The sequence below is a fragment of the Balaenoptera physalus genome, assembly GCF_965194825.1.
Source record: "Balaenoptera physalus genome assembly, chromosome: 13".
NCBI lineage: Eukaryota > Metazoa > Chordata > Mammalia > Artiodactyla > Balaenopteridae > Balaenoptera > Balaenoptera physalus.
This window is the reverse complement of record NC_138892.1, coordinates 4,463,794-4,478,464: the sequence shown is the minus strand read 5'-3', so window position 1 is coordinate 4,478,464 and position 14,671 is coordinate 4,463,794. Positions and strand designations below refer to the sequence as shown.

The 14,671-nt window shown below is 40.5% G+C and overlaps 1 protein-coding gene across 1 annotated transcript in view; it reads right to left on the bottom strand.

Moving 5' to 3' along the window:
* SMC1B (structural maintenance of chromosomes 1B) overlaps nucleotides 1–14,671 on the bottom strand; it is a gene marked incomplete at its 5' end in the record, with an annotated part of 88,401 nt that overhangs the window by 47,842 nt on the left and 25,888 nt on the right. The window contains 2 exons of the mRNA XM_082421634.1: nucleotides 12,005–12,145; nucleotides 13,100–13,358. Coding sequence (XP_082277760.1) covers nucleotides 12,005–12,145; nucleotides 13,100–13,358 — 400 coding nt within the window. The remainder of the gene's footprint in view (nucleotides 1–12,004; nucleotides 12,146–13,099; nucleotides 13,359–14,671) is intronic.

The window sequence follows — 14,671 nt, the reverse complement described above, 5'->3', positions numbered from 1 at the left end:
GAGAGAAACAGACAAATAAGTAATTCCAATAGAGTGGCTCAGTACTATAATTGTATAGGAATCTATGAGGCAACTATAGGCTTGTGGAACTTCACAAGTCTTGCTCCATTCACCTTATCACTAAGTCCAAGGATTGTGGTCGTCTCCAATTCGCTTATCTTTAACATTCTCCCTGTCTAATTCATCCTGTGCATTATAGCAAGATTAATCTGTCTTACTTCATCACTAAGTGATCTAAAACCAGGAGTGTACAAAAGTAAAAAACACAATTCTTTTTCAGTACACAACAGCAAAAAAGAGAAGAAATACCAGTTTTCAAGTGGTAAAGGATAAAATATACCATGAAGTTAATGATCTCATTTTACTCATTTATCACAGAAATTCACTGAACAAACATCTACTATGCTAGGTGCCAACAGCTAAAAAAATGATTAAGATACAATTCCTTTTCTCCAGGGACTCCCACCTTATTTTTTTTTAAATAAATTTATTTATTTATTTTTGGCTGCTTTGGGTCTTAGTTGCTGCACGCGGGCTTTCTCTAGCTGTGGTGAGCAGGGGCTACTCTTTGTTGTGGTGCGCAGCCTTCTCATTGCGGTGGCTTTTCTTGTTGCGGAGCACGGGCTCTAGGCGCACGGGCTTCAGTAGTTGTGGCACGTGGGCTCAGTAGTTGTGGCTCACGGCTCTAGAGCACAGGCTCAGTAGTTGTGGCACGTGGGCTTCAGTAGTTGTGGCGCACAGGCTCCGCAGCATGTGGGATCTTCCCAGACCAGGGCTCGAACCCATGTCCCCTGCATTGGCAGGAGGATTCTTAACCACTGTGCCACTAGGGAAGCCCCAGGGACTCCCACATTTTGAAATTAGAGTCCCCATATTGAAATTCTGTTATCTCACTTAAGAATTCCATTCAGGCTTCCCTGGTGGTCCAGTGGTTAAGAATCCGCCTGCCAATGCAGGGGACACGGGTTCAAGCCCTGGTCTGGGAATATCCCACATGCCGTGCAGCAACTAAGCCCGTGTGCCACAACTACTGAGCCCGCACGCCTAGAGCCCGTGCTCCGCAACAAGAGAAGCCACCGCAGTAAGAAGCCCGTGCACCGCAACGAAGAGTTGCCCCCACTCACCACAACTAGAGAAAGCCTGCGTGCAGCAATGAAGACCCAATGCAGCCAAAAATAAATAAATAAAATTAAAAAAAAAAAAAAGAATTCCATTCAAAGAGACAGGAACAAGATTAGCTAACATCAAGGACCAAGTTTTGTCAACTGGAAACACCTGCCTCTGCCTTTACCCTGGCCAGTCCCAGGGCTTGTGTCAGGGCCTGGATGCTCCACTGGACACGTCATGGGGGATAATCAGACTGCCTTGACACCAGGCGTTCTGGATTCAAGATGCCAGCTGATCATGCTAGTTGTCTAGAAGAACCAACCCCTGCCCAGCCCTTAGTGATCTTGGATCTGTGGAAAGTTATAGCCCTTTCCACCTGGGAACCACCTGTACTGTGGGAAACCAAGTATGGGTACAGATTTTTTCATCTCTTTCCACCCTGATATGTTATTTCTTCTGTCAGTGTTTTTCTATTCAAAAGACAACAGAGATTCAATCAACACTTACCGCCATCTACCAAGTACATGGGACTTACAATAGGACACTATTACGAATCCTGCCTTTAAAAAGCTTCCAGCCTAGTAGAGCTATATCATTAACTGTACTTTTCCTCCAATCTGATAAAAGCCCTTAGACAGAAACAGATTAAGAACAATGGGTGATTAGATGAGGAAGAAACTATTTTTCAGGTTTTTTTTTTGGTGGGGTGGGGAGAAAAGGCAAACCAGGGAAGACTTCGTGGTGTGGGTAACTATTGAATTGAACATGTAATGATGAGTAGGTTTTTCCAAAATTAGCATGCACAGAGGCAAAAATGTGCAATGAGAAATCAGTGTATTTGCAGAAATCAGTGTATAATTTTATAATGTGATACAAATTATACCAGTGTTTTAAAAGTAATTACTGATATGTTACTACATTTTTCTCCTTCCACAAAATGTCCTTTCTTCTACTCATATGATTATCAATATATATATTAGTATATTATCATATACTACCCTTCATATTTGTTTGTATTTTCATCTGCCAACTCACAAAGAGACTACAATGAGAGGCATACAGTGTAGGATTAAGAAGGTTCATTCTGGAGACAAAGTGTTTAGAATCAAATCCCAGTTCCTCCACTTACTAGTTCAGTCAAGTTAACTATCTCGTGCCTTGATTCCTTCATTTGTAAAATTCATTAATCCAACAAATACTTATTATCTGCTCTAGATCAGGAACTATTCTAGGTGCTTGAGATGTACCAGTGAACAAAACAAACATCCCTGCTCTCGTGCAGTTTACATTCTAGAGAGGGACAGTAGACAAACAATATGCAAATTAAACAGTATGTCAGGAGATAAGCACTGGGAAAAACAGAGCTAGGGTAAGGGGAGCAGAAGTGCACCGGGGACTACCGTTTTAAATAGGCTGGTCAGGGTAGCAGGCCTCATTGAGAAGGCAACATTTGAGCAAAGACTTACAGGACATGAGAGTGTTAAAAACTAAGAAATGTAGGGAAAGCATGTTCCAAGCAGAGGAATAGCCAGTGCAAAGGCCCTAAGGCAGAAACATGTCTGATACGTTCCAGGAGGCCATTACAGCTAGACCACAGAGAACAAGAAGGAGAATAGAAAAACAGGAGGTTTGAGAGGTAAATTGGGGTGGAAGGGGCAAGCAGATCAGGTAAGTCTATGCAGAGCACTCAAGGACTTTGACTTAAACTTTATGTGCAAGGGGAAGTCACTAGAGGACTTCAAAAAGAGCAAGTTTCATGATCTGATTTAGATATTAAAAGCATCACTTTGGCTGCTGTGCTGAGACTATTATGAAGGAGACACAAGAGAGAAAACTTTTCAGGCTACTACACTGATCTAAACAAAAAACAAAAAGATGGTGGCTTGGACCATGGTGGTAGCAACAGAAATGGAGAGAAGTGGTAAGATTTTTGGTATACTTTGAAGGTGGAGCCAACACAATTTCCTAAAAGAGTCAAAGATGGACTCCAAGATTTTTGACCTCATCAACGAGTAAGACTGATTTGTCATCATCAGAGACTGGAAAGACTATGTTTGGGGTGCATTTGGGTGTGAGCAGAAGTTCAGTTTGGGACGTAAGATATCTATTCAACACCCAGAATGAAGATGATGAGGAAGCAGCTGGATATATGAGGTTGTGAGCTAGAAATACAAACTTGGGAGTCATCAACAGATGGTATTTAAAGCTATAAGAATACAGAGGGTATGGCCAAGGTGGAGGAGTAGGAAAACCCTGAATTCACCTCCTTCCATGAGCATAGCAAAATTACAACTACTTATAGAGTAACTATGAGAAAAACCTGAAGACTATCAGAAAAGACTTGCCACAAAAAAAGATATAAAGAAGGAACCACGAGACAGGTGAGCAGGGCAGAGACATGGTACAGTCAGGACCAATACCCCCGGGTTGGGGACTCATTAACAGAAAAAATATGATGATCGTAGAGGTTCTCCCCAAAGAGCAAGGGGTCAGAGCCCCACATCGGGCTCCCCAGCCTGGGGGTTCTGCACCAGGAAGGTGAGCCCGCAGAACGTCTGGCTTTGAAAATGAGCAGGGTTTACATACCAGAGAGCCAGAGGACTGTGGGAAACAGAGACTCTACTCTTAAAGGGTGCATGCAAAATCTCATATGCTCTAAGTTCCAGCACAGAGGCAGTAGATTGAAAGCAGCCTGGGTCAGATCCAGGAGATCTTGGAGAACCTCCTGGAGAGGCAGGAGGCAACTGGGATTCTTCCTGGGGACACAGATGCTGGTGGCAGCCATTTGGGGGAGCTCATTGAGCTCATTCTATTATGATGACACCAGTGCTGGCAAGCACTGTTTTGGAAGCCTCCCTCTAGCCTAAAACCACCCATCAGCAAGCCTACACTGGTCATGCGGAGTCCGGGCCCCACCCACCAGCGGTCAGCAGCAGCCCTGGGCACTCCCAGGCTGTGCAGCCAGCCATGCAGGACCTGGCCTCACCTATTAGTGGGCCAGTAGCAGCTCTGCATCCTTTAGGCCACATAGCCAACCACATGGAAGCCTATCTCACCCTCCATCAGCCACAACCACTGCACAAAGTAGGGCCTTGCAGCCAACAGGGCCAGGGGCCTGCCCCACCTACCAGCATGCCCAAGTAGTTACCTCCCTGCCAACAGAAGGGTGCATGCAGCCCACACAGGGGGCACCAGAGGGGAGTGTGCTGCTGGGCCCCATAGGACATCTCCTACGTAAGGCTACTTCTTTAAGATTAGGAAGCAAAAACAATCTACCTAAAACATAGAAATACACACAGAGAATTAGGTAAAATGAGAGGACAGGGGAATATGTTCCAAATAAAGGATTAAGACAAAACCTCAGAGGACTTCCCTGGTGGCGCAAGGGTTAAGACTCCGTGCTCCCAATGCAGCGGGCACAGGTTCGATCCCTGGTCAGGAAACTAGATCCCACATGCATGCCGCAACTAAGAGTTTGCATGCCGTAACTAAGGAGCTTGCCTGCCGCAACTAAGGAGACTGCCTGCTGCAACAAAGGAGCCCACGTGCCACAACTAAGGAGCTCATATGCCGCAACTAAGGAACTGGCGAGCTGCAACTAAGGAGCCCTCAAGCCACAACTAAGGAGCCCATGTGCTGCAACGAAGGAGCCCATGTGCTGCAACTAAGGAGCTGGCAAGCCGCAACTAAGGAAACTGCAAGCAGCAACTAAGACCCAGCACAACCAAATAAATAAATAAATATTTTTTTTTATAAAAAGACAAAACCTCAGAAAAAGAACTAAAGGAAATGAAGAGGAGCAATCCACTCCATAAAGATGCTCCAAGGTAATGATCATAAAGATGCTCACCAAAATAGGCAGAAGAATGGGCAAACACAATGAGAATTTCAACAAAGAGTTAGCAAATAGAAAAAAGAACCAAAGAGATTAAGAATACAATAACTGAAATAAAAAGTTCACTAGGGGACTTCTCTGGTGGTGCAGTGGTTAAGAATCCGCCTGCCAATGCAGGGGACATGGATTCGATCCCTGGTCCGGGAAGATCCCAGGTCCGGGAAGATCCCAAATGCTGCAGAGCAACGAAGGCCATGCGCCACAACTACTGAAGCCCACGTGCCCTAGAGCCCATGTGCTGCAACTACTGAGCCCGTGTGCTGTAACTACTGAAGCCCGTGTGCCTAGAGAAGCCACTGCAATGAGAAGCCCACACACTGCAATGAAGAGTAGCCCCTGCTCACTGCAACTAGAGAAAGCCTGTATGCAGTAATGAAGACCCAATGCAGCCAAAAATAAAATAAATTAAAAAAAAAAAAAGTTCACTAGAAGGAATCAACAGAAGATTAGATGATACAGAGGAACAGATCAGCAATCTGGAAGACAGAGTACTGGAAATTGCCCAAGCAAAACAGAAAAAAGAATTTTAAAAAATGAGCATAGTTTAACAGACCTCTGGGACAATATCAAGTGTACTAACATTAGCATTACAGGGGTCCCAGAAGGAGAAGAGAGAGAAAAAGGGGCAGAGAACTTATTTGAAGAAATAATAGCTTAAAACTTCCCTAACCTGGGGAAACAAACAAACATCCAGGTCCAGGAAGCACAGAGTCCTAAACAAGATGAACCCAAAGAGATCCATACCAAGACACTTTATAATTAAAATGGCAAAAATTGAAAGAGATTAACCAAGATGGCGGAGTAGAAGGACGTGCTCTCACTCCCTCTTGCGAGAGCACCAGAATCAAAACTGGCTGCTGGACAATCATTGACAGGAAGACCCTGGACTTCACCAAGGAGGATACCCCACGTCCAAGGACAGAGGAGAAGCCACAGTGAGACGGGAGGGAACCCAGCCCCACGCATCAACAATCAAGTGGATTAAGGTTTTACTGAGCTCTGACCGCCACAGCAACAGTCAGATCTACCCACCACCAGAGCCTCCCATCAAGCCTCTTAGATAGCCTCAACCACCAGAGGGCAGACAACAGAAGCAAGAAAAACTACAATCCTGCAGCCTGTGGACCAAAAACCACAGTTACAGAAAGATAGAGAAGATGAAAAGGCAGAGGGCTATGTACCAGATGAAGGAACAAGAAAAAACCCCAGAAAAACAACTAACTGAAGTGGAGATAGGCAACCTTCCAGAGAAAGAATTCAGAATAATGATAGTGAAGATGATCCAGGACCTCGGAATAAGAATGGAGGCAAAGATTGAGAAGATGCAAGAAATGATTAACAAAGACCTAGAAGAATTAAAGAACAAACAAACAGAGATGACCAATACAATAACTGAAATGAAAACTACACTAGAAGGAATCAATAGCAGAATAACTGAGGCAGAAGAACGGATAAGTGACCTGGAAGACAGAATGGTGGAATTCACTGCTGCGGAACAGACTAAAGAAAAAAGAATGAAAAGAAATGAAGACAGCCTAAGAGACCTCTGGGACAATATTAAACGCAACAACATTCGCATTATAGGGGTCCCAGAAGGAGAAGAGAGAGAGAAAGGACCAGAGAAAATATTTGAAGAGATTATAGTCGAAAACTTCCCTAACATGGGAAAGGAAATAGCCACCCAAGTCCAGGAAGCGCAGAGAGTCCCATACAGAATAAACCCAAGGAGAAACACGCCGAGACACATAGTAATCAAAGTGGCAAAAATTAAAGACAAAGAAAAATTATTGAAAGCAGCAAGGGAAAAACGACAAATAACATACAAGGGAACTCCCATAAGGTTAACAGCTGATTTCTCAGCAGAAACTCTGCAAGCCAGAAGGGAATGGCATGATATACTTAAAGTGATGAAAGGGAAGAACCTACAACCAAGATTACTATACCCGGCAAGGATCTCATTTAGATTTGATGGAGAAATCAAAAGCTTTACAGACAAGCAAAAGCTAAGAGAATTCAGCACCACCAAACCAGCTCTACAACAAATGCTAAAGGAACTTCTCTAAGTGGGAAACACAAGAGAAGAAAAGGACCTACAAAAACAAACCCAAAACAATTAAGAAAATGGTCATAGGAACATACATATCGATAATTACCTTAAACGTGAATGGATTAAACGCCCCAACCAAAAGACATAGACTGGCTGAATGGATACAAAAACAAGACCCATATATATGCTGTCTACAAGAGACCCACTTTAGACCTAGGGACACATACAGACTGAAAGTTAGGGGATGGAAAAAGATATTCCATGCAAATGGAAATCAAAAGAAAGCTGGAGTAGCAATACTCATATCAGATAAAATAGAGTTTAAAATAAAGAATGTTACAAGAGACAAGGAAGGACACTACATAATGATCCAGGGATCAATCCAAGAAGAAGATATAACAATTATAAATATATATGCACCCAACATAGGAGCACCTCAATACATAAGGCAACTGCTAACAGCTATAAAAGAGGAAATCGACAGTAACACAATAATAGTGGGGGACTTTAACACTTCACTTACACCAATGGACAGATCATCCAAAATGAAAATAAATAAGGAAACAGAAGCTTTAAATGACACAATAGACCAGATAGATTTAATTGATATATATAGGACATTCCATCCAAAAACAGCAGATTACACGTTCTTCTCAAGTGCGCACGGAACATTCTCCAGGATAGATCACATCTTGGGTCACAAATCAAGCCTCAGTAAATTTAAGAAAATTGAAATCATACCAAGCATCTTTTCTGACCACAACGCTATGAGATTAGAAATGAATTACAGGGAAAAAAACGTAAAAAAGACAAACACATGGAGGCTAAACAATACGTTACTAAATAACCAAGAGATCACTGAAGAAATCAAAGAGGAAATCAAAAAATACCTAGAGACAAATGACAATGAAAACACGACGACCCAAAACCTATGGGATGCAGCAAAAGCGGTTCTAAGAGGGAAGTTTATAGCTATACAAGCCTACCTAAAGAAACAAGAAAAATCTCAAGTAAACAATCTAACCTTACACCTAAAATGGCAAAAATTAAAGATAAAGAGAGATTCTTAAAAGCAGCAAAAGAAAAGCAACTAGTCATGTATAAGGAAACTCCCATAAGACTATGAGCTGACTTTTCAGCAGAAACTTTGCAGACCAGAAGGGAGTAGCACAATATACTCTAAGTGATGAAAGGGAAACACCTACAACCAAAACTCTACCAGGCAAGGCTATCATGCAAATTTGAAAGAGTGAAAATGAGTTTTACAGACAAGCAAAAGCTAAGAGCTCAGCACCACTGAACTGGCTGTATAAGAAATGTTAAAGGGACTTTTCAAAATGGAAAAGAAAAGGGCACAACTAGAAATCTGAAAATTATGGAAAGAAAAACCTCACTGGTAAAGGCAAACCTACAGTAAAGGAAGTAGATAAACCACTTATAAAGCTAGTAGGAAGGTTAAAAGACAAAAGTAGTAAAATCATCTGTAACCACAATAAGTAGTTAAAGGATATACAAAAGAAAAAGATGTAAAATATGATGTCAAAAACGTTAAACGTGGGACTTCCCTGGTGGTGCAGTGGTTAAGAATCTGCCTGCCGATGCAGGGGACACAGGTTCGAGCCCTGGTCTGGGAAGATCCCACATGCCACAGAGCAACTAAGCCTGTGCGCCACAACTACTGAGCCTGTGCTCTACAGTCCACGAGCCACAACTACTAAAGCCCACGTGCCTAGAGCCTGTGCTCCGCAACAAGAGAAGCCACCGCAGTCAGAAGCCTGTGCACAGCAATGAAGAGCAGCCCCCGCTCACCGCAACTAGAGAAAGCCCGCGCGCAGCAACGAAGAAGACCTGACGCAGCCATAAATAAATAAATAAATTTATTTATTTAAAAAAAAACCAAAAACAAAAGAACATTAAACTTAAAGAGGGAGTAAAAATGTGAGGTTGTTAGAATGCAATGGAACTTAAGATATCAACTTAAAATAATCATATGTATATATGAATCATATATATTACATGTTACATATAACATAACATGTTCATATATTATATATGAACCTCATGGTAACCACAAACCAAAAGCCTATGACAGATACACACAAAAAAAGAGGAAAGGAATCCAAATATAACACTAAAAATAGTCATGAAATCACAAGGGAAGAGGACAAAAGGTGAAAGGAACAAAAAATAATTACAAAGCGACCCAAAAACAATGAACAAAATGGCAATGAGTACATACCTATCAATAATTACTTTAAATGTAAATGGACTAAATGCTTCAATCAAAAGACATGGAGTTACTGAATGAATTTTAAAAATATGTTTATGCTGCCTACAGGAGACTCACTTCAGATCTAGAGACACACACAGACTGAAAGTGAGGGGATGGAATAAGGTACTCCATGCAAATGGAAACAAAAAGAAAGCTGAAGTGGCAATACTTATATCAGACAAAACAGTCTTTAAAACAAAGATGGGCATTATTATATAATGATAAAGGGATCAAACCAACAAGAAGAGATAACAATTTTAAGTATATATGCACCCAACATAGGAGCACCTAAATACATAAAGCAAATATTAACAGAGACATAAAGGGAGAAATTGACAGATACACAAAAACAGGAGGAGACTTCAACACTCCAGTTACATCAATGGACAATTCATCCAGACAGAAAATCAATAAGGAAACACTGGCCTTAAACAGCACATTAGATCAGATGAAATTAATAGATATATATATGACATTTCATCCCCAAACAGCAAAATAAACATTCTTTTCAAGTGCACTTAGAACATTCCCCAGGATAGATTGCATGCTAGGCCACAAAGCAAGTTGCAATACATTTAAGAAAACTAAAATCATATCAAGAATCTTTTCTGACCACAACAGAGACTAGAAATCAACTACAAGGAAAAACCTGCCAAAAACACAAATATGTGGAGACTAAACAATTACTACTAAACAACCAATGGATTGATGAAGAAATCAAAGAAGAAATTAACAAAAACACCAAGACAAATGAAAATACAATGATCCAAAATCTATGGAATGCAGCAAAAGCAGTTCTAAGAGGGAAGTTTATAGTGACCTAAACTGAGGTAGCAGCTTTGAATGGGAGATGTTTGCGAACAATATATATGATGAGGGGTTAACATCCAAAACATAGAAAGAACTCATACAATTCCACATAAAAAAGAGACCTGGGGCTTCCCTGGTGGCGCAGCGGTTGGGAATCCGCCTGCCAATACAGGGGACATGGGTTTGAGCCCTGGTCCGGGAAGATCCCACATGCCGCGGAGCAACTAGGCCCGTGAGCCACAACTACTGAGCCTGCACGTCTGGAGCCTGTGCTCCGCAACAAGAGAGGCCGCGATAATGAGAGGCCCATGCACCACGATGAAGAGTGGCCCCCGCTTGCCACGACTAGAGAAAGCCCTTGCACAGAAACGAAGACCCAACACAGCCATAAATAGATAAATAAATAAATAAATTTATTAAAAAAAAAAAAAAAAAAAAAGACCTGGACTTCCCTGGTGGCACAGTGGTTAAGAATCTGCCTGCCAATGCAGGGGACACAGGTTTGCTCCCTGGTCCGGGAAGATCCCACGTGCTGTGGAGCAACTAAGCCCATGTGCCACAACTACTGAGCCTGCACTCTAGAGCCCACGAGCCACAACTACTGAGCCCACGTGCCACAACTACTGAAGCCCGCACACCTAGAGCCCGTGCTCCGCAACAAGAGAAGCCACTGCAATGAGAAGCCCGTGCACCACAATGAAGAGTAGCCTCCGCTCGCTGCAACTAGAGAAAGCCTGCACCCAGCAAAGACCCAACGCAGCCAAAAATAAATAAAATAAAATAAATTTATAAAAAAAGAAAGACCTAATTAAAAAATGGGCAGGGTACCTGAATAGACGTTTTTCCAAGGAAGACATATAGACAGCCAGCAGGCACATGAAAAGATGCTCAACATCACTAATCAGCAGGAAATGCAAATCAAAACCACAATGAGATATCACCTCACCCCTGTCAGAATGGCCATTACAAAGAAGACAAATAACAAGTGCTGGCAAGGATGTGGAGAAAAGTGAACTCTCCTACTGCTGGTGGGAATGTAAATTGGTGCAGCCACTATGGAAAACCGTATGGAGATTTCTCACAAAATTAAAAATTGAACTACCACATGACCTAGCAATACCACTCCTGAATACTTATGCAAAGAAAACAAACACAATAATTAAAAAAGATATATGCACTCCCATGTTCACTGCAGTATTTTTTACAATAGCCAAGATATGGAAGCAACCTAAGTGTCCATCAATAGATGAATGGATAAAGACGTTGTGGTATATTATATATACAGTGGAATGTTACTCAGCCATAAAAAATGACATACCTAACCTCATTGTTCAAAGTAAGAAATCAAAGTTCAGAGAAGTGAAATGATTTATTTATACGAGCACAGGTCAGTGACAGGACAAGACTGGATGGAAGCCAGGTCTGCCTTACTCTAAGGCAGAACACTGTAATGCTGTCTTGATGGTTACCTCTCATGTAGACTATTAAGCTCCTCTTGGGCTATGTCCTTAATGTTTCCAAATGACTTTTCACCTACATTATGGTACTTGTTTTTTTCCTTTATCAACCCTCCTCCTAACCTCACTGGACTAACCTACATGTAAGAACAGACAATATCTTCTGCCCACACCTATCATTATACACATAAAATGCTTACTGACTATATGTATGAAGATACTGTCTGTTTATATCTTAGACCATGAAAGAGCACCTAAATGATACAATACTAAGCAGCCTAACAGGTAATCCAGAAAATTTAATTAATTCCTTATGTCTGATGTAAATCCATTTATATACTGAAAAACCAATATAAAAATGGGGATAAAATTTCATGAAAAATAATTCTAAATCATTACTGCCCAAACCAAGGTACCTGAGCTTCCCCATGCCTCCTCTTTTCAAATGCCAGTCTGTCTTCATCAGCCTTTTGTTCCCACTGCAGCTTTTTCAATTGTTGGGTCATTATACCCACTTTCTTTCTTACTTGTTCCTTAAGTTCTTTGTATTGATCCAGCTGTATAAAGAGCATTTAAACATTGCTAACTCACTTAAAGAAGCATGAGAGGAAATTCTTTATATGCTATCCTTCACTAGCAGATAATTAAACTTGTCAAAATTATGTTTTATATGAATTAGACCATAATTAGCCATTTTCTCTGGCTAAGATAGCATGAACGTAAAATGAACGTCTTATTTAAAACTGTTTAGATAGATCAATAAGGTATTCAAAACCAACTCTATAAGGTCTCTGTAAGAAATTCTTAAAAGAGAAAGAACATTAAAACTCATTAAAATTCTTAAAAAAGAAAGGAGTTCAGAGAAAATTGTGTATTTTTCTATTTATACAGTCACAATGATTTTAGTATATATATTGTGATATAAGGTTATTATAAAATTAATGAAAGAGATAAATGACAGAAATTTAGTTGAGGGAATGTTTGAAAACTCAATTATAAATTTTTGGATATCTACTATTGACTTATAATTAAATCTTATGTACTAAATGGATATTAATTAATCACTTAACATTTTAAATAATCTTAAGGAATCAATTTCCCTTCAGTCAATTAAGTGATCATGTTTCTTCAAAGCCATATATTATCTGACTTTTAAGTTTTTACAATATTCATGAGAGGAAAAAAATGATTACCTTAAAAACATAAGAATATAATTACCTAACTTTTATTACAAAATGATACCATGTAACCTTGTTGAAGTATTTTCTATGACTTTAATTAACTCATAAATGTTATAATGTCATCTAATTTTATGAAGGAAAAATAGCCTACTGTAAAGATTAAATTTAGATTCTACATACAGGCTGAAAAATTTAAATCCTCATAATTTAAATTCTGAGGAAAATCTCTTAAAATATCAGAAAGAGAGGTCATCCTTTAATTTTTTTCTAATTAAAAGGAGAAGCTGAAACAATAGAAACAAATGATTTCCCATATGTCAACTTTTTCACCTGACTGGCTTCTAGTTCAATGTCTCGCCCTTTATGTAAAATTTCTTCCTCAATCTGCTTTTCAAAACTTCTCCATGCACCATCTAAATCAACCAGCTCTGTCTCTAAGGCCTTTATGTCATCTTCCTGTTTAGAACGTTGTTTTTCACTGTCCTTTATTGATTTCTTAGCTGCATCTAACTTCTTGAGGTGGTGAGAAGTGTTTTCTTTAGCTTTAATGTACTGAGGCTTCTTCTGATTTAAAAGTGCTTCAAGAGATCTAAAAAGAAAAATAAAGTTTGCTTTAAAGGAAATTTAATTTTATAGTATATAAAGGGAAGTTCTTTTGATCAAATTATACATTTAAAAAGAAACGATAAAAATTGACTTTCAGAGACTATAAGCAGATCAGTGGTTACCAGATGGCGAGGGAGAGCCAAATAGGTGAAGCACAGGGGAATTTTTTTTTAATACATTTATTTATTATTTATTTACTTATTTTTTGGCTGCGTTGGGTCTTCGTTGCTGTGCATGGGCTTTCTCTAGTTGCGGCGAGCGGAGGCTACTCTTTGTTGCAGTGTGCGGGCTTCTCTTTGTTGTAGAGCACAGGCTCTAGACACACGGGCTCCAGCAGTTGTGGCTCGCGGGCACTAGAACGCAGGCTCAGTAGTTGTGGCTCACAGGCTTAGTTGCTCTGAGGCATGTGGGATCTTCCTGGATCAGGGCTCAAACCTGTGTCCCCTGCGTTGGCAGGCGATTCTTAACCACTGCGCCACCAGGGAAGTCCCAGGGGAATTTTTTAAGAGTGATAAACTACTCTGTATGATACTGTAGTGGTGGACATATGACATCATGCAGTTGTCAAAACTTACAGAAATTTACAGCAGCAGGAGTGAATCTTAATGTATCAAATTAAAAAAAAATCACTTAGGAGGCCGAGGGATCCTAGACAGAATGTAGAATGTGACTAAAGAATCTAACTGTATTACAAATGTATGAAACAACCTTATTGAAGAGGGTGGGGGGAAACGTGCTAACCTAAGTAACTCTGGAAATGAGTGGAGTCCATAAAACTAAAAGCAAAAGGGATTGTACATAAGCCTTGTACTCCAGTTGATAAAGTTGCTTCCCACAAGGATATGGGTTAATAATTCTGATACTGCCATACATGATTACTGGAATTGAACAATTAAGCAAATGGATGGGAGACTGTGGAACCCAGATTTCTTACTGTTGGAATAGGAGGTTACAGATAAGCAAGAAAAGGTCAACATCAATAACGATACGGGACTTCCCTGGTGGTCCAGTGGTTAAGACTCTGCACTCCCAATGCAGGGGCATGCATTTGATCCCTGATCGGGGAACTAAGATCCTATATGCCGCGTGGTGCAGCCAAAACAAACAAACAAAAAATGATGTCATGCTGATACTATGATATCTTAGATAGATGATATGTCATATAACATATATGATATATATTTTTAAAATTTTGGTATAGCCACTTTATTTAATTTATTGATTTATTGTCCACATCATGCAGCTTGTGGGATTTTAGTTCCCCGACCAGGGATCGAACGGGGCCCTCAGCAGTGA